The sequence below is a fragment of the Babylonia areolata genome, chromosome 21 (assembly GCF_041734735.1).
Source record: "Babylonia areolata isolate BAREFJ2019XMU chromosome 21, ASM4173473v1, whole genome shotgun sequence".
Taxonomy (NCBI): domain Eukaryota; kingdom Metazoa; phylum Mollusca; class Gastropoda; order Neogastropoda; family Buccinidae; genus Babylonia; species Babylonia areolata.
In genome coordinates, this window is record NC_134896.1 from 29,681,985 (window position 1) to 29,709,440 (window position 27,456).

At 41.5% G+C, this 27,456-nt stretch overlaps 1 protein-coding gene across 1 annotated transcript; it reads right to left on the reverse strand.

Moving 5' to 3' along the window:
- Window positions 1–1,548: 1,548 nt before the first annotated feature.
- LOC143295790 (proteasome subunit alpha type-3-like) lies at window positions 1,549–19,085 on the reverse strand. Its single transcript, XM_076607409.1, has 9 exons — window positions 18,958–19,085; window positions 17,947–18,029; window positions 12,677–12,800; window positions 5,993–6,094; window positions 4,508–4,651; window positions 3,696–3,808; window positions 3,193–3,260; window positions 2,913–2,977; window positions 1,549–2,157 (listed from the first exon to the last, which is right to left on the reverse strand). The coding sequence occupies exons 1-9, from the start codon at window positions 18,976–18,978 to the stop codon at window positions 2,113–2,115; spliced, it is 765 nt and encodes a 254-aa protein (XP_076463524.1). The 5' UTR covers window positions 18,979–19,085; the 3' UTR covers window positions 1,549–2,112.
- Between the last annotated feature and the right edge of the window lie 8,371 nt (window positions 19,086–27,456).

A 27,456-nucleotide genomic window follows, 5' to 3' on the forward strand; every position in this document is an offset into this window, starting at 1 on the left:
ACTGTTTCACACATGTATAGAAAAAGATTTTATGCACCAGTACATGATACTGTTTTTGGTTGTATATGACAAAAATGTTTTTCTATACATTAATTTGCATTCTTGATGGTAACAGTTTTGAGAAGTACATGTGTATATTCATAAAAGCAGTGTATATATACTTCGAGATAATTGATATTGTCATTTTAACCAAACGGCACAAAAAAAGAAAAAAAAGAAAAGAAAAAAAAGCCTTAAAACTTTTTCTTCAATAAGCACTAAAATAATCACTGTAAATACAGCATTTTGTGTGCTTGCATGCACTTAAGAATACAACTGAGCAATTCAAGAGCTTGGTCTCTGACCAAGGATAGGCACAATATATCATCAAATAATAACTGCCATAAATGACTGTGATTTAACACTAGCTTTGTAGAAGAATGGGATGAATGACATGGATACAGTGCCTGTACTCCGTTGGAGACCAATCTCTAAGTGCTTTATAAACTGGGGATCATTTCCACAACAGGCTGCCTACCTGGGTAGAACCAGCTGATGGCTGCCATTAGGCATTCATCTTTTGTTTCCTGTGTCATTAAGTCAGATTTCAGGCACGCACACATACACACTCAGACAGATGTAAAATTTTCAGTGTATGACCGTTTAGTCCTCCTCCCCACCCCCATTCCCTCTTGTAGGCAGCCATAACCCACTGAACACTGACATGGATTACAGGATCTTTAACATATGTATTTGATCTTCTGCGTGTGTATACACACAAATGGGATTTAGGTACTAGCAGGTCTGCACATTATGTTGAGCCGGGAGATCGGAAAAATCTCACCATTTATCCACCCAGTGCCATTACCAAGATTCAAACCTGGGACCCTCAGATAGAAAGTTCAATGCTTCAACCACTCAGCTGTTGTCCTTATCGGTTTGCAGTAGTAAAAGGTCTTTATAAAGAAAAAAAAAAGTGGCTAAAACATTTTACATGACCTGCTTATTGGAAAAAATTCCTGATAAGAAAATCTGCAGAAGGTAAATAATGTTGATATTCATTCCACTGGAGTGTTCTCCACCCTTTCCTAAAATAAAACAACAAAAAACAAAACACACACACAAACCCAACTGAACCAATTGAATGAGCACAAATCACAGCAGCTCTACTGATTCAAGATGAAATATGTTTACATTTCTATTTATTTTCTTTCTGAACATTTTTTAAAGGTAATTATTTCAAATAAGCTGGATATTTGTATGACTTTCCTCCCTGGCAGTGATTTGCATAAATTTTATTTTGTGTTTTTTTTGTAACATTGTAAGGTTATTTCATTTGTATGGGATTGCTTTTGAATGAAATATGGATTATTAACCTAAAACAAGAAGTGTTGCATGTTTTTCAACATTTTGTTTCTCACCATTTTTCTATCCTAAAATAAAACAACAAAAAACAAAACACACATAGACCCAACCGAACCAATTGTACAAGCACAAATCACAGCAATCCATGGAATGAAAACAATATGCACTGTCATTTATTTCATGAAACAATCACATTCAGTCATTAAATAAAAATAAAAAAAAAAAAAAAAAAAAAAAAAACCCAGCAACACATAATCTTGCCAAGGATGTAGTTTTCAACAAACACCAAAGAAAAAAAACATGCTGCATGTTGTAAAAGTTTTCTGAAACCATATGCCCATAAAAGAACAGTAACTGTGGTCTCTGTGAAAGCAACCTCCCCATCACCCCTCCCTTGAAGAACCAGCACTCTTTGATTCAGGACTGCCTCTTTGTCAAGAAAGTAAAGAAACTCTGTCAAGGTAGTTTACAGCAAATAAACTATCAAGCTTAGCATATAAAACTCAACATTTCAAGAATGATGTCTGCCAAACTCCACCCAACTGTAATGTGACACAGATGAACTTAGGAAGAAACTAATGAAGCCTAGTAATGAAGACAAAACCATGCAGTCCTTGTTCCACCAATGATAGTGATCAGTTTGATCTGCACAATAAACCCTCAGTTCAACGTCCTTCTTAGTTCCACAACTGGCTGACACAACAAAATATATGAATCAGTAATGATGAGAGAAAAAAAAGGGCAACATGAAAATAAACTGCTAATGAACTATAGGTCCTCTTCATCAGAGTCGTCTGATTCCTCAAGAGCTTCCTGGAAACAGAAAATGATCAGGTCATCAAAAATTCTGTGCACACCTCACTTTCAGATCTTTCAAAGTTGTTCCATGCACATAAGCTGTTACAACATATAATCATATGCTCCATAACTGCTTAGATTTCAATTGAAAAAAAAAAAAAAAAAAAAGCTTGAAATAATAATGTTCACATTTAGATCTCTTGATTACTGCAACAAATTTCATATTGAAAACAACTGATCCACTGATACTGGGGACAATTTTTTTTTTTTTTTTTAATGTGATGGGCTGAGGTACAAATTATTTGTGTTAGTCACTGAGAGTATATCTTCAAGTAAATCTGTATGTAGTGCATTCACACTAGTTCAAAAACATTTTTGACTCAACACTTTTATGATTATGATTCTGCTAGCTCAACTGGTTGGACAAAAACATAGTAGTGTACATACAGCTGACAATATCAATCTGTCATTTCTGAAGGTGAGCCTGGCTAGATGCGCATTACTAAAGGTTTATGACATACTGTCATGAGATCATCTGATCATGCAACAGCTGTGAAATATTGCAGACTGCCACATCTGTACTCTTTCTCTTCTTTCACACACACACACAATATCTTCCCCTCCCCTCCTCACACACAACCCTATGTAAAAACCATTTTCTAAAAACAACAACAACAACAAAAACCCTCTCATTCCTCCCTAACCTTGCTTTCTTTTAAAGCAGAAAAGTCTGATAATGATGACCAGGTAAAAAGACAAGACCAACTCACCTTGGCATACTTTTCAGCAGCGGCATGTACATCTTTGGGCACCAGCTGGTGTTTGCCTCCTGTGGCTGCACAACACACAATTCCTCACTGGTCAGCCTATCAGATGTGACAAGCACATATGGCAAAAATGACCATAAAAATTACTTGTATATTATCTACAGCATCACCTTCCTTTCTGTTCCTTGAGTAAAGCAATTCCTGCTGACATGTGTCCATGCAATGAAAGACAAGCACATTCATTACCCATGCGTACAACGTTCATCGTGAAACAGTGACTCACCATCTCCAACCCAGCTCAGTTCCAGCTCAAAGGATTTGTCCTTCACTTCATCGTGCACCACGTAGATGCTGCACACCACACAGAGGAATACCATGTCATGCATATACATGATACAAACATAAGTAGCATAAATATCATTCTGAGCATGTATCACATAATCCATTTAATTCTCCCATCCTGCAAAACATGATTTTATGGTCACTAGGAGCAGAAGAACCTGGAACAAGGAGGAGGGGAGGCGGGGGTCACAATACCAATATTACTGATAATAACCAAAGCAGGCATCATCATAAATAGAACACAACATGCTCTTATCAAATCAAATCTTAATCACCTCAAATTCTTCAATATGTCACATTTAACATGCCATTACCAATAATGTGCAAGTGTGTGTGCACGTGTGTGTGTGTGTGTGTGTGTGCAAGCATCTGCACACATGTAAGAATTCTGCCTGTCACTGAGGTGAAGCAACAAGAAATGAGGTGACAAAGGGCGACACTCACATCCTGGCCACCTCCTTCACCAGGTCCTGCATGGTCATGTCCTTCATCTTCAGCTTCTCTATCTCCGTCTTGGCTGTCTGCTTGGCTTTGCCGATTGCGCAGCCATAGTAGCCCTGCCAAACATGTCAAATCGCGTCAACATATAAAATAAATGAGGGTGAGCGTTGCCATGTTACCAGTAATTACCATGAAAATCAAACATATTTTTGTGTAACAATAAAATTACTATTAAAAGCAAAACAAAAAAACCAACAACAAAGCGTGTTAACTGCATATATTGATTCAAATCATAATTTTCGTTCACCATCAGAAACGAGTTTGTCGAAATCAACAGTCATGTGCTGGAAAGGAAACAATCTATCAAAGCAACCCACATCTATTCATATTTCATTGTTAACAATCGTATCTAAATGTTTCAAACTTGCCCTATCTTCAACATGATTTTCCAGCTTGGGCAAAAAGGACATATCTAATCATAACGAAACTCCCTATGCTTGTGCAACATTACACACAAAAACCAATCAGTTTATCCACAATATTGTTTGCTCATCATCATCAAAAAAGAAAAAAAAAAGATTTTTGTAGAACAGATAGTTATGATGGAATGTGTACAAACATACCTACAAACACCAAAGCTGGACAGTCCTGGTCTAATTAGATCAGTAGTTAACTGTTTAACATCCAAACAACTTAAACGTTTGTATCTGTCACACCAAATAAACACTGTCACAGAAGAAACAAACAAAAAGACCACCACCAGCTACTCATTCATCATCAGTGTCAAAGCTTTGAGATGAAAACAGATGACTAACCCATGACACCCCTGAGGGCTCAATGAGGTACATCTGTGGACCGTCAGCATCATAGGAGGCAATGATCATGCTGGTGCCGAATGGCCTCACTGCGCTGTGCAGAGTGTAGGCATGGACATACCCAGATACCCGGTCTGTCAGGTGCTGAAAAACAAACGGGAATCCACTTTTACAACGGTAGGCATGAGTCTGTTGGACTTTTTTTTCTGGCACAGGCACTTGTAAACTTCTTCTTCAGCGTTCCCAGACAAAACAAGCCCCCCAAAAAATACAAACAGTAAAATGTCCAGTTGCTCAGACCAAAACAAAACAAAACAAAAAAACAACAACAAAAAAAACAAAAAAACAAACAAACAAACAAAAAATGTTCTCCATGAAAATATTAAGGAAAAGAACTGATATACATTATATAAAAACTGCGATGTCTGTAAACATTCCAAACACATGAACTAGTTGAACAAGTTTTTTTTTTTTAACATACTTATCTAAAAGTTTCCCGTTGTCTAGAACAATAAATCAATTAGCCATTAATATTCAAATTTTGTTTTAAATCATCACTCCTGGCACATGATTGAAGATAATTTTTAAATAATCCAAAATATTCCTGTGACGAAAATGGGGAGTTAGTATTATACTCCCAGTTTGGTTAAATATACTTACCACTGATGCAAACCAGGCCTACCTGTTTGCTCTTCTCGGCCAAAATTAATTGCAGCAACTCAGTGATACCACATCTCGCCATTAGACCACTATCTGCTAGCCAATGAAATGCCGTTTCCGGCAGTAGGTAAACTATCATTCTGAATGGCTGCCATTTTTCAGATAAGTGACATTATCGATTTGCTCTGTCTTTGCCAACCTTTCATGCATTAGAAATGTTATTTTCATGCATGTTCGTTGTTTGTTGCGGCTTTCCGGGGCATTTTCATCTCGGGATTCATGTATCTTACATTGTTTGCGTCTGTTTGTGGCATTTTATTCGATGTTTTGTTTTGTGAACTTCGTCTTGCTCTCTACTCTCCTTTGGTCACTGCAGACTGTTCCTGACTTTCTTCCACTTACAGACTCGCCGCAATACTTGGTAATAACTTGTCCCCATCACGGAGCATCGATAACCATTCCAGCGATTGCTGAATCCGTGAGATTGGGATAGTGCTCTCACAGGAGACTCTCTCTGGTCCTGGGACAATTTATGCTTTTCTTCATTTTATTTTATGTACATAATCACAGACATACCTTTGTTGCAGAGATAATCGAACATCAATAGGAAAAAGTTCTGAATTCACAAAATACTTTTCGCACAACAGCCAAAAAACATTCAACTGAACTGCCCATGGACACTACTTTGCAATCAAAAATAAACTGATCATGTCTTACAATGTTTTAATGTTAACTGTCCTCAGCTTTCTCATACAGTGTACCCAGATCTTAACAGTTGTGCATTGTGCACAGTAACAGCCAACATGACAGAGGCAAGAAGCTGACCTTGAGAGGAATAGCGCTGCCGTAGTTGTATCTGTAGTTGGCTGATTCTTCCTTCGCTCGCTCCACTAACTGACGTGCGTCTGCTAGCAAACCTGCCACAGCCTGTACAGCAAAAACAACTGTTACAAAACAGAAACTGTTTTAACTGGAACTTTATCCTACAGAAAGTTATCAAGAAGAACCATCGGACTAGGGTGAAGCAAGAGGTGAAGCGAGGTGTTGCAAGTTAGCTGTAGAAGAGACTGAATATGAGAAATTATAATTAAACCAACAAACAGTTCTCTTGAAACACAAGTTGGACATGGAAGGACTTAGACTAGAAGGAAAACGAGATCTTAATCATTTGAATTTGAATGCATCACTCCAGTGTCCCAAGGAAGATTTACTGCCTGTCAGTCAGAGAGAATCTGCACATTCCTGAATGTGTGAGGGTGGGTGAGTTTACAGGACAGGAGGAGGTGGACATGAGTGCAGGAGATCATGAACATAAACCAGTGCTGTGAGTGAGTGTGTGCATGTGGTTATTCCATGTCTTGTTTGTTGTTTTGTTTTGTTTGTTTTTTTGTGGGGTTTTTTTTCTTTGTTTAAATTAAAACTGAATTTACTTTGGTTTGGACATGGTGATCATCTCATATTCTACTTGCAAAAAGGAAATTTTCTATCTAAAATTACGTTTAAATAACATACTTACCGTGACCCAACTAGTGCAGACTCCGGCAGGGGTCTGACATTCCTGTCCTGTGCAAACTACTATCCGCCTATGCGGAGAAAATGAGAGAACTACGGCCGATAACCTCCCGGAAGTAGGTAACGTCCCCTTTGTCCCCCTGGTTATCGCCCTCTTTTGACGGCAATATGCCATCAGCAGCGCAGCGAGCAGGGAGAACAGGAAGCGGGGAGGCCGGGAGGGTCTTAAATTTGGGTCACGGTAAGTATGTTATTTAAACGTAATTTTAGATAGAAAATTTCCTTTTAATCACACATACTTAACCGTGACCCAACTAGTGCAGAATAGCGCGACAAGGTGGCGGGCTAGCCTGTTCTACTGTCTATGTGCTGCGATAGCCTGCTGTGCAACTACCACAGAAGCGATGCCTCTTGAGCCATCATCCCGCAGGCGTGCGACGTCTCTCAGGTAGAAGTCGATGAAGGTGGCAGGATTTTTCCAGTAGGCGGCATCTAAGATGTCTTGTAGCCGTATTGAGTGCGCCAGGGCAAGAGAGGAGGACCACGCTCTGACTTCATGCGCTCTGGCTGAGGAGGCATCGAGTCTCAAACCTACGTCTGCATATGCACCTTTGATCGCATTGACTATCCATCGAGACAGCGACGTTTTGCTAATGTCACGTGGATGGTCTAGGTTCCAGCTAATGAAGAGGCGTCGCTTGGACGCTCGGAAAGGGCGCGACCTTTTGAGGTATATGCGCAGGGCCCTGACCGGGCAGAGGAATCTATCCTCGTCATCATGGGCTAGAATGGAAGAGAGCGGTTTGATGAAAAGAATGGGAGAGGGTGTATCGGGAGTCTGATTTTTGGCAAGAAATTCAGGGAGGAACCTAAGTGAGATAGATCCGTCCGGCTCAAAGGCTATATCCTGTGTGACGCCACTGAGGGCATGGACCTCACTACAACGTCTGCCTGAGGCGAGTGAGACGAGAAAGAGTGTCTTCATTGAGAGTAGCTTGAAGGGAGCTATAGCAAGGGGTTCGAAGGGTGCCTTGCGGAGGTATTGTAGTACCAGAAACAGGTCCCAAGAAGGGGACCGAGGGGATGTACGTGTGTGGCTGAGGGAAGCCCCTCGGACTAATGCCCTAAGCAGGGGGTCATCTGAGAAAGAGGGTCCGCCTAGTTGCCGAAGAGTGGAGCTGATTGCAGCGCGATGGACGCGTACTGCAGAGGCGGAGAGGCCTTTGGAAGAGGAGAGGAAAGCGAGAAAGTTGGCGAGGTCCATGTTGGATGGGTGTGTGGGAATGACTGAGTGGGTAGAGCACCAGGAGAGCCAGCGATTCCAGTGTGCAGAGTAAACGCCTTGAGTGCCTTTGCGATGTGACCTGCATACGAGGTCGGCTGTGTCATCAGAGGCGCCTAGTGCTGACAGAGATTCCCGCACAGTAGCCAGGCGTGTAGGTTGAGAACCTCTGGGTTTCCGTGGGGAATGCCTGAGCGGGGCTGAACTAGGGAGTGTCTGCCGATGTGAAGGCGGAGTGGGGGGACGTGAGTGAGGTGGAGAAGGTCGGGAAACCACGGCTGTGCTGGCCAGTGGGGTGCGATGAGAATCAGGACGGCACTCTCCAGCCTTGCCTTTCTGAGGACTTTTCCCATGATTGGCAGTGGGGGGAAGGCGTACCCCGAAAGGTTGGACCAGCTGATCGACAGGGCGTCCACGGCCCAGGCCTGCGGGTCTGGGACTGGGGAGACGTATGTGGGGATGCGGAAGTTGAACCTTGTGGCGAAGAGATCCACATGTGGTTTGTGCCAATGGTCCCAGATCGGCTGAAGTGTTGAGTGTGACAGGGTCCACTCCGTCTGAAGCACTGTGTGGGATCTGCTGAGGTAATCTGCTAGAATGTTGAGCTTGCCTGGGACATGTCGTGCTGTCAGGTGGATGTTGTGCTCCTGACACCAGAGGAGGACTGTCTCCGCATGCAGGGACAGCTGGTGAGAGTGAGCTCCCCCCTGTTTGTTCAGATAACATGCTACCGTCGTGTTGTCTGTGCATAGCAAGATCGACCTGCGCGAAACGTGGGGGAGGAAGTGCTGGAGGGCAAGGGAGACCGCCTCCAGTTCCAGTTTGTTGATGTGCCATGATTGCTGCTGTGGGGACCAAGTCCCCGACGCTGTGTGGTTCTCCATGTGGGCACCCCAGCCCATGTTGGAGGCATCTGTGTATAGTTCTGCATCTGGAGTTGGGTTCGAGATGGGAACCCCGGCGTTGAGCCATTGCATGTCCATCCAGCGCTGGGTCGACTGTGAGAACCATGTGCCTAGAGGAATCTGGGTGTCCCACGTCTGAGAAGACTGGGACCACCTGTTCTGGAAGTGGCGCTGAAATGGGCGTTTGTGTAGTCTGCCCAAGGGGACCAGTGCAGCAAGAGACTCCATGAAGCCCAGTAGAGAGGCAAGCTCCCTGGCTGACGCCGAGGCTGCCTGTGATAGATGAGAAAGGAGGCTGTGTAGCCTGTGGAGGCGAGGCATGGCCGGACGTATGGTCATTGATACCGAATCGATCGCCATACCCAGGAATTCGAACTGTTGAGAGGGCTCCAGTTCCGATTTGTCTGTGTTCATCAGAAAGCCCAGTGCTTGGCACTGGGTCCTGACGAGGTTGAGGTGATGCTGGCAGAGGGCCTTGCTCTCAGCGAGGATCAACCAGTCGTCTAGGTAGACCCTCAGGCGTATGCCCTTGCTCCTGAGGGCCAAACATAGTTCCCTGACCACTCTGGTGAAGACCCACGGGGCTGGAGCCAGGCCGAATGGAAGGGCTCTGAACTGGAAGGACTTGCCTTCCCATGAGAAGCGGAGCCACTTGCGGTCCCTGGGGTGAACGAGGACATGGAAGTAAGCGTCTGTGAGGTCTATGGAGACTGCCCAGTCGCCTTGTCTGATGGAGTCCCTGATTGACGCAGGTGATTCCATGCGGAATGATTTGTGCTGGAGATATCTGTTTAGGGGCGAAAGGTCTAGGACTGGCCGCCATCCGCCGGATGTTTTGGGAACGACGAAAATGCGGCCGAAGAAGCCCGGGGAGAGAGGAGGAGCTTCTTCTATGGCCTCTTTGTGGAGAAGAGAGAGTATTTCGTCCCGCAGGGCTGAGCAGGCTGTGTCGCCCTGAGGGGGGGGGAAGGGAGGAGGAGAGAGAGTGAGAGGTGCCTTGGAGGAGAGCCAAGGCAGGCGGAACCCCGACCCTATCACCCGGAGGACCCACTCGCATGCTGGGAGAGACAGCCACGCTGGCATGTGCCTGGACAGGCTTCCTGCTGGCTGTTGGTGCGCGAGTGGCAGGTGAAGGGCGGGGGCAAGTCATTGGGGGTGGGCCGGAGTGGAGTTGGTTGCTGGCCTGCGTGGAGGGCGGAGTGAGTGCGGCTGGCGCCTGTACGGTCTGGGCTGACCCCTGGGTTGTGGCCTGGGTTGTGCTCTGGCGTTTGAGGTTGTGGATTGGCGCGGGCGCGGTCAGAAGGAGGTAATGTTGCTACGCCTTAAGGTGTAGGGCTGATGCCGTTGAGCATGCCGCGGGTGTGCCTGAGTGCGGAGAGGGCCTGCGCCGAGGGCAAGGTCCCTACCCAAGTCTGCGCGGCGTTTGATGGCCGCAGTGGGGAAGCCTTGACCAAAAAGGGAACCGTCGGCGGGAGGAAGCGCTCTGAGGGAAGCATGTTCTGGCAGAGAACGCACGTATGGAGAGTGGTCGAGCACAGCGTCCCTCCTGGCCAAAATCACGTTCATGTAGGCCTGCGCTTGTATATTGGCAGAGCGCATAAGGAGCTGGGCGATCTGCTGTACGAAGGGAGAGAAGACCGAGATGTCAAGGCCGGCTGGTGGGTCAGCTGGCGTTTCCATCAGTGCTGTGGCAAGGCCCGCCAGGAAGTTGTCTATGGCTGCAGTTGATTCAAGGGACAACCTTGCAGCTTCTTCCAGGTCCATCAAGAATCTGTCTGTCACTGTGACTGAGCGATTGGCCTGCGAATTGTTTGGGAGTAGTAGTAGGTCCTCCTGAGAAAGAGGCAGGGGCCTTTGCGGGATAGGACCCGGAGCTAACAGTGGGGGTTTTGAAGTGGGTCTGGGTTGGGTTTTTAAGAATTTGCCTCGACCCATTGCTGCAGGGAAATCGGGTACAGAATCAGAGGGGACCTCGCTGATGGGTTGGCCCCTGATGCGTGCCAGCGTACTATGCAGGGCATCAAGTACCATGGGCGACTGTGTGAGGGCATAGTGAGGGCCATTGGAGGATCTGTGGATGCCCATGATTTCCATAGCACCGCAGGATTGAGGCGTGCCCGGTGCATGAATTGTCTCCACCCTGTCTGGAGTGTAGGAAGCTAGGTGTCCTAGTGCTTCCTGCAGGGAAACCAACTGGTTTTCTTCTGAAGGTGGTTCCTCTGAGTCTGTGTCACCATCAGAAAAAGTCTCTTCAGTGGCATAGGGTGATGGATCAGGCTGTGTGCTGGGCACGTGGCCAGTGTGGCTGTCCTGGGTGCTCTGAGTGTGTCCTGCTGAAGTGGAGGGTAGCTGCTGGTGGGTGGCAGGGGGTGGTGGTATTGCATTAGAAGAAGGAGCAGAAGCAGGAGAAGGTGTGGCACCAGGAAGGACAGTGGAGCATAATTGCTGCAGCAAGCTGATAATGAGCTGCTGATTGTTTGTTTGAGCAGCTTGCTGTGAGACCGTTTGTGGCTGGGAAACAGCAGCAGCTGGAGAAATGGCAGATGTGGACATCACTGCATGGCTTGGAGGAACCGTGCACGCGCCTGCACTGGAGGCAAGGGGCAGTGACGGTGCAAGGGAAGTAACTGCGGCGGTCACCGATAAGGGGACCGAAGCAGGAGTTGCCTCCCTTGGATTGGAAAATCGTGACAAGGGGAGGGGTGCACGTGTATGGGCAAGCGTGTCCCCTAGTGGTCCACCTTCCTCCCTGCACAATGGGAGGGCATCCCTACACGCCACGGTCGCCAAAGGATCCGAGACGGTCGAGGCATGCCGCGTGGGGGGCTCGTGATCCGATGTCACGGCCGCCACCACGGACGCATCGCACGTAGGGCCCAGACTAGTGTGCGGATCCAGAGCAAGTGACTTGCGTTGTTTCCCCAAAGGGTTTGTGCAAAAATCCCTTGAGACTGAGGGCATGGGGAAAGGGATAGAGGAGGTCGACTCGGGTACTGCCGACTGGCAGAGCCGAGAAATCGCGGATCGCGACGAGTCCGATCGCGAATCGAAAAAAGGATTGTGAATGGCACCACTGACCTGTGTATTGGTAAGCAAACCTGTAGAAGTCGCCGGAGGAGGCGTAGTGGGTAGTGGTGGTCTGGAGTCGACCGGAGGTAGCGGAGGAAGTGGGGGTGGCGTAGGGTTGGCGTTGCTGAGAGCGGCAGAGGTAGAGGGCCCAGACTGATCGCGAATCGATTGCGATCGTGCCTTAATTTTAGCCCGATCTCCCAATCGGGCTACATAATTGTGCGACCTGTTTGAAGACATAATCGGACACAAAACAGAAACGCCAAAGAATCGATAGACAGGTAGAAAATGCGAAAAACTTAGCCGTATGAAGTGCACAGGTACAGGTGTCGAGATGGCTGCCGGAAAAAGAGGGCGATAACCAGGGGGACAAAGGGGACGTTACCTACTTCCGGGAGGTTATCGGCCGTAGTTCTCTCATTTTCTCCGCATAGGCGGATAGTAGTTTGCACAGGACAGGAATGTCAGACCCCTGCCGGAGTCTGCACTAGTTGGGTCACGGTTAAGTATGTGTGACAAAACAGGACTTGTTGAATCTTCACAACATGATCTATTTTGCTAACATCACCTCAATATGTTTATTCTTTTATCACATTATTTCATCAGAACAGTACAAGAAGTTGCTGCTTATTGGTATCCAACAGAAAGATATCATTTATAACCACACTGAGTACTGTTATTAGTGAAGTTATCTAATTTTCAACACACACACTCACGCACACACACAGGATGCCAGCATACCCCTCCAATGTGTCTGTCAATGTTGAAAAGACGTTTGTTGGCTCCCTGTTCATACAACTTGGATGTCACCAGTTTCTCCACTCCCAGCACCACACCATCCTTTCCCCGGATACCTATGGCTGTTCTGAACACAAACAATAATAACAAGCATGAAACACTCATGCACTGCATCTCTCTGAAACCAATAAAAAAAAAAAATGCTCTGAAAACAATAATACAATCACTGACAAAGATGGTAAGAGATATAACTGTAGAAAAGCAAACACACACATGCAAGCAAGTATGCATTTAAGGGGCTCCCATTTGAGTAAATAAACAGGAGGTCACTGGCTGGAGTGACAAGGGGCCGCAAGTGCCATTTGAGGGGGCCAAGCTCCAACAACAGAGGGTCTACTCCTGCAAAAAATTGTAGTACCAGCAGTCTGACCTCCTGTTCCAGTCACATTTGTCTCCACTTCATGATGACAGTGGTCAAGTGACAACATGCCGCTCTGGTGATTTCCTCCTTGTTGAAGTTCGTTCTTCAACTTCAATGCTTAACTCACTCGGGACAACAAGTTTTCTCCCTTGCTTTTCCCCACAGACGACCCATTTGTAAGGGTTTGGAAAAAAAATTACAAAAAATACAAAATGCTGTGTAAGAAAATGAAACTTTCAGAACTGGTTTAATACGTGTTGAGCTATTACATATAAAAAAAAAATCAAATTTCTCATCTTATTTTTACAGTTTTGCCATATGTAGAAAATACTGCCAATTTTTCACCCCGAATCACCATACCCATGCTCGCTTTCTGCATTAAATTCGCTTTCTTCTTCGTCATCATCCACCTCTTCAATGTCCGACCCTTCAGTTTGTAGCATTTCAAGTACTTTGGCAAGTTCGCTTCACAACATTCTGAGAAAAGGCTGCTCTGCTAACAGGCTGGCACTCGAGCAGATGACCGGTCAGTGACTTTGTCAGCATGTGTGCGAGACAGGCCACACATCCCAGACTAACCAATCACATTGTTCGATTGTGGAGTGACCCAGAATAGCGCACTCTGCTTGGCTAATCACAAAATCACGTGTACAGCGCATGATGGAATTTTACTTTCGGAGAATGCTATTCCATTCCTTCGTCCGAAACCAAATACGTTTTGTGTAGGAATGCGTGAGCATTCCTTCGTCCGGAAAGAGTTAATCAGTGTTAATGAACAACCAATTCAGATGCAACATCACTTTGTTTGCATTTTCAGGGATGCGAGAGGGGATGAAAGAAAGTGAAACAAATAAGAGAGGCAAGGCCTTCAAGACTCACTTGTGATACACTTTAAAAAAAAATCTAATCGTTAAAATGTGTTCTGTATTTGTTATGAAGCTTTGGAGTCCTAACGGCAGATTCGAACCCTGCATGTTCAGGTGAGAAGAAACTGTCTTACCCATTACACTATCGTGGCGCCTTAACTGACGTTCAAAAATATAATATTTTTTGAACATACTTTTTTCAAGGGCGATAAATCGATTGCGGTTTTTGCAGTGAGAACGCTGTTTAAATCATATTATTCTGATGTATCTTGGGCATTCACAAAAATCTTTAAGGGCAATTAAAAATTCTTTTTAAGTCCACAGTGCTGTTTAAATCATATTATTCTGGTGTATCCTGGGCATTCAAAAAAATCTTTAAGGGCAATTAAAAATTGTTTTTAAGTCTGCGGTAAAGGAGATGTGGCTTTTGTCACAATCACACTGCAACATTTAGCCGTTTTCTCTGGATCTAGATTGATGTACAAGTTTAGTTACACCCGGTTGACACGGTCGATTCAATTTCTCTTTTATGTTCATTCTAGTTTTATAGTTTTAAAGTTGATATGAAAATCGAGTATTTTGTTAAACTAATAACATGTAGAGCCAAGTACAAGTACTTCCAAATGTCGTATGAAGTGAAAAGGACTTCATTTTGAGCAAAGTCATGACTGGAAATTTTTATGTTTCATCAGGCAACTAGATTCAAGGGTATTAACTCTCATGGTTTATTATTTTAAACTGTGAATACCGACTGATTCTGTGAATATTTTTATGGCAGTTTGGGGCATAATCCAGTAAGTGATGAGGCGTTCACAAATCTTTCTCTGAATCAATATTTAACGGTCTCCTTCTCCAACTTTCCATCACATGTTATCGTGTATTGTCGATTGAATATAGGATTGAACGGGTAGGTCAACAACTGGAAACAAAATGGCGTCGTTCGTGTTCGCGAAGAATACGAGCACATGCTTTGAATATGTATAAATATGTGTACACAACTGATTTTTGCCCATGACCTTCAGGGTTCAGCCAACAGATCTATAAAGTCCACTCGTCATACTGATTTTAGTATTTTCCAAAAAAGACCACTTGGGCGAATGAACATAGTGAAAGCCCTGTACACTGAGAGTAAAACACACAAGCTTTTTATGTATTGAGTATAATTTCAAAATGTAATGTTTAAGATGACAAAGATCAGTAGCAAATTAAGCCCCCTAGCATTAATTACAGATTAATTTCCCTTCTTTACTATCTGCACCAAAGACATGCAAAAAAAACAAAAAAACTTCCATGCTTAGCAAAAGTAGTTCCTGTTTGAACAAAAAATGATAAAAATGACTGTTCTTGTTGTGTCAGAATATCAGATCAAAGTGCCAAGTTTAGAGAATTAAAAAAAAAAAAAAAAAAAAAAAAAAACAAAATATATATATATATATATAACAGTAAATTCAATTTGCATATAATTTGGCTTCTTTTTTTATTTTTTTGTGCCCATCCCAGAGGTGCAATATTGTTTCCTGCTTGCAGTGCAGATAATAATTGGTACTTCAACTACAGATCACAGACCTATATAATGTATTCCTAACTGCAGCTATGAAGAGTATTACAGCATCACTGACAGACATAATTTCAACTTATAAAAAAAACAAAAAACAACAACAAAAAAACATCAAATGCTACAGTTTTTGCTACTTAAAATGACAAATGGCCCTCAGGCCAGACAGGATGGCTAAAGAGCATGCGCATGTATGCATTTGTGTGTCTGTGTATGCGTGCCTCTGTGTGTGCGTCTGTATGTAGCGGGCGGTATGTATGTATGTGAACAATGATAAAAAGTGTGCGAGTTTGTATCCTTTGAGCAAGTGCATGCGTGCGCGTATGTTTGTGTGTGTGCACGTGCTTGTGTTGTGTGCACAAATGTGTTTTCCATGTCAAAATAAGTTGTGTAAAAAATTTAAAAAACAAAACAAAAAATTTTTATAAAAAAAACAAGAAAAAAAACAACCACCATATTCTGGCACACTGGTACACTCCCAATCACAAAGCGTGCCTCATGTGATAAGAATCTCCATTTGATCAAAATAACATGGTAATTGACTCTAATATCTAAGTATTGCATAATGTTTTGCACACATGTTTGTTGAATCCACACTGAACAGAGAAGAATTGATCATTCCACTGTCAGGACAGATAAAATCAAGGTGGTGGTACTTTTTTCCCCTGATTTTCTCATCAGATACACATACCCCTGACCCCCCCCCCCCCATCCCAATTTCTCACCAGATTCCCATACATCTCAGGAATTACCACTGGGGTTTTTGAATTTTCAAAAGTTGACACTTGGATATGATCACAAAACAGTACAAAGCTTACGAAAGCCAGACAAGGATGTATTACCCCTATTTCTCTTGATTCACCCATCACACTGCTGTCCAAGTGACAGAGTTTTTTGTGTGTTCTTTTTTTTTTGCTTTATTTTTTTAAATATGGAAAAGCAAATTCACATGTTTCTGCATAGCTCTCACATCCCTGCATTCTCCTAACCATGTGAAGAAAGACTAATTCTTTTTTAGTTTGGTCCATCAAAAAGTTGGACCAGCATTTTAGGAAGGGGAGCACTCACTGCGATTTTTCACAAGGCACTCAAAACTATTTTTTAAATCAGCTATTTCATTTTCATGCTCAGTCAAGTTCATATGTTATGCTGCTGATAATTAATGAGTCAACCTGTACACAAACAGTTATCCATTTATTCATTTTTTCCTAATTTTATTTTATTTCAATTTTCATTATCTATTTGCTTACGTTTACTTTGTTTGTTTAAATGATGTATCCTTTTTCTTCACCCCTTCAAGGCTTAACTAAGTGTGATGGGTTATGCTGCTGGTCAGGCATCTGCTTGGCAGATGTGGTGTAGCGTATATGGCTAACGCAGTGACGCCTCCTTAAGTTATTGAACTGAACTAAACACAAAGTTAAGTCTGTGTCCAGGGCTGATTAATGACAGATATCTTATCTCAGACTTTAAGTGCAACCTAACGTATTCCCTTGTCCAGAGCCTAGTCAAAAGTACATCCTTGAAATGTGTGCACTAATGGGAGCCCTGATTTAAATGTGCACACAAACACACATTCTTTTGCTGTTGCTTTTTATTCAGAAGTTGTTGTTTATTCAAATAAAATCTGCATTAAAAGAAGGCTGGTTTCTGCTTTATCACAGTTTGGTTACAACCCCATCCTCTTTTCATTTGTCTACTGCTGTACTAGTGCAGCAGGCTCTTCTTCTGTATTTTTCTCTCTTTTTTTTTATAAAAAAAATACTTGAGGAGGAGGATCAATGCATATTACACACACATGTAGTAGTACACATGCACTTGTGCAAAATGTTTGCACTGATGCGCAAATGTATGGAGACTTGTCAGTTTTGTTTTGGGGTGTTTGTTTTTTCTTTTTCTTTTTATGCAAATTGACATATTAACCAAGTGTGGCAAATTTTAACAAATACGATGACAGTGATTATGATAAAGATGTTCTTAATTATTGACTAGTAATTATTACATATTACTCAATATATTATAGTTGTTGATGGAACATTTTTATCTCTATTAATATTATTACGATCATTATCATATAATTAATGATCACAATCATTTTTACTCATTGAGTCCTGCACCTGAGAATTGCTGTGACAACAATATTTGTCTCATTAATACAGTTTTCATGTTCCTAGATATGCATAAGCTGCAAAGAAATGGAACTTACTTCTACAGCATGTCCAAGTGTATCCACACATATTTTCTGCATTTTTTTCCCGCATCAGTATGGCTGTTAACTCCCCAGGGTTGAACGGGTTAAATATTCATGCATTTTAATTTCATTGCTGATACTACATCTAAATATTACTATCATCATCATAAATTACTCAAACAGAACACAGGACAATTATATACAAACTAAAATCTTTATGATTTCTCCCAGTTCACTTACCCACTGTTTTCTACAGCTTTCTGTGCGTATTCTACCTGGAACACTCTGCCATCAGGGGAAAAATGTGAAGCCGACAGATCATACTGCAAACAATAAAAACATACAATATATATAATGACACAAAAAATACATTCCTGATATCTGCATGTGAAAAATAAAATGCAGGTTAGACGGGCTGTTTTAAACACCAGTTCAGTGTTTTACAAGAAATGTTCCTCAACTAATTGGAAATCAATGGAAACATAATCAAGACCATTTACCATTTTTTCAGCCTTTTTCATTCACTCATATTAATTTTCTTTTTCATAATCATCACCATCAATGGCATCATCCTTGTAACAGCCTCAATCGACATACTGATTATTCTGCTGTATGGGGATTGCATGGAGGTAGAAATGCCTTGAAGAAAGTTCAAGTTTTAGAAGATAAAAGAAGGATAACTATGGGAATTCTACTCTATGTGGGTTTTCGCAGCAGACTACTACTTTTTGCTTTTTGTCTCTCAGGGGTAAACCGATACCAGCCGAATGAGCCCCCCAACCCCAACCAGACCATGAATCAACTCACAGATATTACGGGACTGCGTGCAATATCAGTTCTCATATGCATGAGCTCCAAAATACAATGGGTCCCATAATTTGGGAAACTAAAAATGATAGGAAACTGTCATGTCATCCTATTTTGTGCCAGACATCGACCGATGCTTTTTCGTCTGCTGTTGACACGATGGTAACGTCCATGAATGAAAACTGTACAACACGGTGCGTATCCCAATGGCTTTGAGACGACAACCCAAGTTGGTCTGTATTATAAACCAATCATAACACAAGCCAAAAGACCCAGTCCAGAGACCGTGGTAAAAGCAGAAGACTGCCGGCTTCTCTTGACAACACTATCCCCTTGTCCAACACGATGACGATCGTCACTCCTGACAAAAGTGGACAGCAAATTATACTGTTGTTCATCTAAGGGACATTACTTAAGTTTGATATCAATCACACATCTACATACCCCTGTACCAATGGAACTCATAGCTGATTTTTCTTCAAACTGGAAAAAGCCAACTATCAGAATGTTCAAAACTGCTTTATGTGCATGCACCAGAAAACTACTTCCGAAAGCAAGCCGTACATGCGCACTAGGACATTTTTAGAAGGGAGATAACTCATTTCCGTCCTGAATATGGTAAGTGGTTTTGGTCAAAAATTGAAATTTTTTTTTTTAAATTGATCAGTGGGCAGATCTGGGTTTATCGTTCGGTCGTTTTCTTCTTCTTTGCTTTTTATATAAACGATAAATTGGGACTTGCGCAAATGTTTTCCTTGCTTAGAGCCTCTGCTACGATGAGATTTCAAAACAGTTTTAAAAGGTTTAAAGTTTTGAAAAGGTTTTGATAAGAAAACAAAATGAATACACTTAAGGTTACAGGCAGAAAAGGGTGGCGCTCTCAATGTAGTTACGCGTTTTCCCGGGAGAGAAATCTGTGTAACTTAGTGGGGCAGAAACTTACACTTAAGTGCAGTCACTTCAGTTGCTCAAAGAGCGTCACTGCATTCAGACAAATCCATATACGCTGCACCACATCTGCTAAGCAGATGCCATATCAGCAGCGTAACCCAACGCCCTTAGTCAGGCCATGAGAGAAAGTAAATTAAAAAAGAAATTTAATATTTCAACTGATAAAGGATTAATTGAATATGTGCATACAAGAAGGTTTACAAGCACATGCAAAAGCTTTAGGAAGGAAATGATGTTTCTAAACATACTGAAATTACAAATTCTGTTTCAAGTGGAATCACTGGTAGGCACTAGTAGGCCTCTCTCTCTCTAAAAAGTGATCTGTGAAAAAGACATTTTTCTTCTGAGCATGAGATTATTTAGCATATCAAGTATATGCATGCTCATTCCACTTTCCTAAATAAAGAGTTAGTTTCTTCACTCGCTCACTCACACTCACTCACTCATGCAGTCAGACATGCGTTGTTTGCATTTCACAGACACACATGGCTTCATTCGGCGTTGCCATTCTAGATACTGGAAAAAGAAGATGCTCTTGTATGGCCAGCTGAAGGAAGGCTACCGCGAACTTGATAGACCCTGCAAGCACTTCAAGGACACCTTGAAGACAAACCTCAAAGCCTGTTTCCTGGGAAACTGATGCCCTTGACCGCTCTCAGTGGAAATGCTGTGCTCCAGTGGCATAAAGACGTTTGAAAACAAGAGAACGCTGGCCATTAAGGAGAAGCATGAGCAAAGGAAGCAGGGCTCAACTTCTGGAGAAGTTTTCACTTCCAACACCTGTGGGAAGTGCTGCGCATCCAGAATCGGCCTCTTCTCCCATATGAGGACACACACCGACAGATAAGCCTGCCTGCCTACTCATCCATCGGTCCGACGGGAGACTCCATCATCATCCGTGTTAACTGGTATCTCTGAGATTTATGTTTGGGCTTTTTTTGTCTCGTCACTGTGCTTGCTCATCTATGACTTGAAACATGGCACTGCATGATCAGGTTCAGATTGTGATGTCATCCACTTTGTCTTTTTTGGATCAATGATGGGAGCTAGAGCTTCAACACATGGCAAATGTTGCAGTTTCATGTTCAGCTTTGATGTGTGTGGGGTTTTTTTGGTTGTTTTTTTTTTGTTTTTTTGCTTATACTGAGTTGGATCATTTCTGTTTTCTTGGATAGGATTGTTCAACCAAGGAGCACTTTATCGAGTGAATGGGTGTTTCACATTCTCTTCAATTCGGTAGTTGTATCTATAAAAAACAGAATGAAGAAAAAAACCCACTCTTTTGTAGTTGTGTTATCTGCTTGTTCCCATCTTTTTAAAATGGTGTGGAACTCATTGCTCCAGTGATGATGCAAACATTGAGGCTGATTTCGTACTTTACTGAAGTTTCAAAGGTGAAAACTGACCATTGTGATGAGAAAATTGGACCTGTACTCCACTTGTGGTCTTCTTTTTCCTTCATTTTTTCCCCTTTTCTTACTAAGTATTCTTGGGATCCTTTAATTAGCACCTCATGTGTTCTGGCCAGCTTCTTCAAGGAGGCAGAATTTGTTTTTAATGTCTTGTCATATATGAAGCCAGTGATAGTAGACATTTCGTTAAAGTATTAAATGTATTTGAATGTCATCATTGCAAAATGAATAAATAGGTAAGGTTGGAGAGGAAGGGGGAGTCGAAAATTGAGTTGAGGGAAAACAGAGTAGATGGGGGAAGGAATAAAAGATGAATATTGGAAATAAATCAAGTACAATTATGAATATCTGAAATGAATGCAAGTACAATTACCTTCATCAAGATGCTCAGTTTTTATTTCACCTTCAACTCAGTATTTGGGTGTGTTGTTCCAAACAAGTTGAAGCAAATGCAAAGGAGCAGTATTAGACTGTATTTTGTTATTCTTTTGGATCTTTAATATGACCATGATGGCATCATTGGCTGAGCTGCAACCTGTTTCAGGGAGATTTATTTGATAGCAACTGTTGGTGGTTATCACAGGTGATGGTTTTACTGGCATTTTCACTGTTATAGTTTGTAATTTTGTATTGATTTAATGGAAAGGAGGAAGGTGGCAGAATGGTTAAGACGCTCAGCTGCCAATACAGAGAGTCCGTGAGGGTGTGGGTTCGAATCCCGCTCTCGCCCTTTCTCCTAAGTTTGACTGGAAAATCAAACTGAGCGTCTAGTCTTTCGGATGAGACGATAAACCGAGGTCCCGTGTGCAGCACGCACTTGGCGCACTGAAAAAGAACCCATGGCAACGAGAGTGTTGTCCTCTGGCGAAATTACGTAAAATGAAATCCACTTTCATAGGTACACAAATATGTAAGCATGCACTCAAGGCCTGACTAAGCGCGTTGGGTTATGCTGCTGGTCAGGCATCTGCTCAACAGATGTGGTGTAGCGTGTATGGCTTTGTCCGAACGCAGTGACGCCTCCTTGAGAAAGTGAAACTGAAAATGAAACTTAATGGAAAGAGGGTCAATGGATCACAGTTGTTGGTGTGTGGTTATCACTAATGAGGTTTATACTTATGTATATAGTTTGCAGTACGGGTGGTGTTTTGTCTGCTTACTCATTTCAGGAAAAGGGGTCATCCTATTACAGCTGTTGATTGGTGGTTGACTCACATTGGGCAATCAATGGTGATCTGTGTTGTGTGATTTTTGTATTGTCATCTTTTTCATGGAGTCTCTTGATATGTAATCAAAAAATTTTTTTTACCCAATATCCTTGCTTTTTAGGCAGGCACTCTGTGCACTATGCTGCCACATTGATATGTGAATTGCAGGTGCCTTGACCTCCACAGAATGAGACATGGTGTTGCTGAACACAGGACAAGTAGATAAGGATGAGTCAGAGTGGCATGAGACTAACACCAGAAAAAACAAAATACCATTTTCACAAACAAAACAACTCACTCGCTATTCCTTTCCATAAACAGTCATTTTATTTCATTTGTTTTGGTAAAACTGTATGTATCTCATTATGAAGTAGACATGGGCTTTACAACAATTCCAACAACTCCAAAACTCTCGCCTCATACCAATATATAATAATAATGTAACACTCGCCTCATACCAATATTTTTACATAATAAATGTGAAGAAAACTGCCGTTTCAAAGTAGTTCTTTGACAAATAGTTACAACAAAGATGATCATCATTAAGCTCTTGAGAATGTTAGGGCATTTGAAATTAAGTGTGTGTTAATGAAAACAATTGCATTATTGTTATAAAGCAATGTACATGGCTGTGCAGTATACAGGATTCTGTGGTGTTTTGTGAAAGTGTATGTGCATATGTTGTGATTATTGTTTTTGTTTTTTGTGTGTATATTTCATTTACTGATATTTTCCTTCCACTGATTTCTTGCAAAAGACAGTAAAACTGTTTGTGTTTTTTTTTTTTTTTATTTAAGTGACATGGATATCACACTTGCTTTTCAGTATTTTGTTTTAGTCTCCTCAACTAACATCAAAAACCAGGCTTAGAAGTGAGGTTATAATAATTGTAGTGCTCAACATGAAACACAATAATCAGCTCCATCCAGTGATGCTTAATGAATGTAAGCTTTTGTATGTAAAGGATTCAGATGAACAGATCCAGAAACTTCACCAAACATTGAGCTTATTTTCCTGTGTATCCTCTGACCATGAACATGCTGTGATCACACACAATTCACAGCACAGATTACTGATGCAGTTTCAAAAATAACCTGCCCTTTTCACGTGCATTTCACTCTGCAGATTCTTGCAACATGCAGAAAAGGCTCATAATCTTTTAAAATGCTGGACACTGGGTCTCAAATTGATATCGATCTTACACTGGTGAAGCTCTTGGTGTCAATTTCTGTATGCCAGTGTGGAAAGACCTGGGCTGTGATGTCCATGTACATCTACATCATGGTACTGTGGACCATGCATACATTAAGGTTTGTACCTTGCGGTCTGTGGCAATCTTCCCACAAGTCTATGACAATGGCACATCCAGCGATACCTGGGCCAGGCAAATATTGTCCTCAGGAACAAAATGTTGACAAACTGAAAAGAAAAATTGTTCATCGCAGAAACAAAATAATGTCTACAACTGACAAAGAAAAATTGTTCATCTCTCATGGTTTGCAGTGTATCATTCAAACAGCTGCCGATTGTCAACTACATTTAAATGTTTCAAGAGCAAAGCATTTGTCATTCACACCTTTTACAGAATACTTAAAAATGAATGCATTTACTAACTTCATGTTAGATTAAACTAAATTTTCCATTTATGATATAACTACTCAAAGAAAAATGACAATTTTGCAGTTGGTTTAGCTGATTTTTCATCAGGAAAACCAGAAGACTGACAAAGAAATAATTCCTGGGTTTTGGTTTCACTGACTTTGTGTTTGGTCACTCTAACCATGAAATATAATGTTGCATGTATAGGAAAACGATTTAATTTAAGACTTGCTACTTTTACAGCATAACTAAAACTCAGGTGAAAGTTTAATTGTGCAGCACATTACAGCTGGGTATAATCAACAACACTCAAATGATACAAAGGTTGGCAGCTGCACTGTGCTTCTACTAGACACGTCCGTCAAGGAAAAAGGAACACAGAGCTAATAACAATCTGCATTTGCTGAAAATGACTGTGAGATGGCCCCAATCATCAGTAAGCATTTGTAACATGCTTTACAGATAATCAAATTTGCATTTGGCATGGTCAGGATACTGCTGTCATAACTGAACTCATGATCAATACCTAGATACTGGAAACAATCAGTGCTTCTAGAACCAAAAGGATGTAACGAAACCCTTCTTTTATCCAACAATGCTTTTGAAGGCTATTATTTAACTGTGATGGGGACATGTATGATAATTCAATTCTTCTTCAAGCTAGTAACTCATGAGAACTTTCTTTTTCTCAATGTTTCATCCTGACAACATATATTCAAGTTTTCTTGTTTGAGGGGCAATGTGACTCCAAAAAATATGCTTTGTTCATAAAGATTTAATATATTATAAATGCAGATATGGCAAGACAATGAAGGAAACAAACCAAACAAAAAACAAACAAAAAGAATAAACATAATCAAAGAGAACTCAATAGAACATAGAATTTTACAAAGACTGCTACCTGTGCTAGGTCAGTCACCTTCAAATCACCATTTGCACTTTTCCCTATTATAATAAAGTTGGAAACAGTTATGTACTGTGTACAGTTGTCTCAAGCTTCATTTAGAATATGACCTGTACTTTTCACACACACACACACACACACACACATACTCACACACACACTGAAACAAAACAAGACAAAAAAATCTTTCATAGAAAAAGTACCAATGCACACAAGTCACAAACTGTTTCACTAAGCAAGCTTAAAAAAGTAGTCTTTATTCATGAACAAGTTGTTTTCTTTTTACCCTTTTCATGGACAAAAGCAGTGAACATGTTTTGAACCTTGTCTTTCTTTCTCACTCTTTCTTTCTCCATCATCATGGCTGAGAGGTCTGAGACATGGAACTTGGATGACCCCCTCTGCTCCCCCTCACCCCAGCCCCCCTCCTCCCTTATAATTTGAATCTGCAACCTTTTCAAAGATCACTCCAGTTTGTGTGTTTAAAAAGTGTCCTACTTTACATAATTATCAAACTTAAAAATACTCTGGAAGTAATATTTGACAATACAAATTACTACTGCTACTGTAGTACTAGTAACTAAACTATGTCAATGAAAAATTGAAAGAATTTAAAATGTGTATACAAGCAAAGTTCAAAAGATTTCATTAATAACTGCCATTTATAGTAAGCTAATTCATAAATACTACATACAATCAAGTTATCAAGTCCCAAAACACAATCACGCAAAACAACTTTGTGTTCAATTACAAAGACAGACTTTTCCATCAACAGAAACATTGACACACTTGTAAACCGATACAATCTCACTGTCACACATTCTCTCAAAACAATAAATTCATGCACTGTATTTCCAGTTTCCATTTCTCTTCCTCACTAGTCTCAGGCACACATACACATACATGCACACACTCTTCACAAGATCTCATCCCTGAACAATGACCTTAGGGTGTTAGCCAACAGGTCGTTGAACTCCACTCTGCTTTTCATCACTCTTCCAAAGTTCTGATGTCATTGTACATAAACCATGGCACACAACAGGACACATAAAAGGCAGTCTTCCTCTTGTCTTATTTCCACACACACACGCCTCTGAAGCATGCCTCAGAGATATCATGTTTCCAGGCTCGATAATAGTCTGTACTGGCTGGAAATTAGTCCTATGCATATGCATAATCACTGTAAAATCAAAAGCTTTCTGCAGAATTGTGATTTATCATGTGGTTGCTTCCCTTGGCTTATTGTCCATGTGTGTGCCATATCTGAACAAAAATGACATGTTTTAATATATAAAAAGTACATTCATACTGTGCTTTGAGATGAAGCACTTTAAAATAAGAAGTCAGTCAGACATGAACCACGCAAGAACACCACCCCTAACATAAACACACACACAACATGCATTCATACACACTTGCATTGCGCATGGAAGAAACATATTTGGATTCAAAGAAAACAAAATGTTTAATTGCATTCCTTAATGATGTAAGAGACTACTTAAAAAGAAAATGATCTTGGATTTGTTTTAACCCATTGACTGCCGACACTTTTTGAGGACAGCCGTATTCTGGATGCCAAGGGAAAAAAAAAAGCTGTGTCAGTACTATGTACATTAAAACTATTGTAGCTTTTCTGCTGGTGGACATTTATGTGTGAAATTATGCACACTGGTGCATAAGTTCTACTTTCACATGGGATTAAAACCGACTCATTTTGCGATTTATTGAGTATTTATTGAAATTATTACAAGTTAATATTAATTTGTGAATATTTCGGGAAACAAACTCCCAAGCACTCAACATAAAAACAAAAAAGGAGCAATTTGCCTCAGGCTCTTCTTCACCAAAATTATTGGAATAATCTTCTGAATAATTCTTCTTCTTCATTTGGGGACTGCAACTCCCACATTCACTCGTATGTACACGAGTGGGCTTTTACATGCATGACTTAACTTGCCATGTTGGCAGCCATACTCTGTTTTCAGGGGTGTGTATACTGGGTATGTTCTTGTTTCCATAACCTACCAAACGCTGACATGGATTACTGGATCCTTAATGTGCATATTTGATCTTATGCTTGCGTATACACACAAAGAGGGTTCAGGCACAAGCAAGTCTGCACATATGTTGACCTGGGAGATCAGAAAAATCTCAACCCTTTACCTACCAGGTGCCACTACCGAGATTTGAACCCGGGACCCTCAGATTGAAAGTCCAATGCTTTAACCACTTGGCTATTGTGCCCGTCATCTTCTGAATGATTGTACAAGATTTTTTGATCTGTCCACATCAGCCATACTTTCTTCAAAAGCTGAAAGGGATTGTGAAGCCGAAACCGTAGTAGCATTGCCATTTTGAAGAAGACCATTTCAATTCTTCAGGAAAAAACAACAAACAAAAGCACCAAAAAAACAAAATCATGAGACCTGTATGACTCAGTAAGTTGGAAAAGGGAAGCCAATCCCTTTTATGAACCTATTCTGAGCCTATCAACATCAGTCTGTGGTTCTCCTGAAATAGGCACAAACATTTGATGAAATACCTCTGTTAATTCAATGGAGATAAACATCACAAAAGGCTCCAAGAGCTTCATTAATCTAATGGACATAGCATTCAAGAGGCTGAAGGATGTGAGTGATGACTGACAGAATGAAAAAGACAGCGAATACCAGGTTTGTCCAGCTGAAAAACTTAAAGGTCTTCCACTGTGTTTTTATCAATGAAAGCAGGACCTAAATTCGTTACCACTGTAACAGTGTACGTTAAACTATACAGAGTGCTACTGATATGAACTGACAAAAGAATTGCAGAAATGTTTTTGTGTGCAGTGTGTTCTGAGTACATGTGTGGAGATAAGGGGTGAAGTTGA

Coding starts and splice junctions, on each gene's coding strand:
- LOC143295790 (XM_076607409.1), bottom strand. CDS start 18,978: ATGAGTTCCATTGGTACAGGG. Junction 12,801..17,946: donor AAAGCTGTAGAAAACAGTGG/GTAAGTGAACTG, acceptor GTTTGTGTTCAG/AACAGCCATAGGTATCCGGG. Junction 4,652..5,992: donor GCAGCGCTATTCCTCTCAAG/GTCAGCTTCTTG, acceptor TTTGTTTTTCAG/CACCTGACAGACCGGGTATC.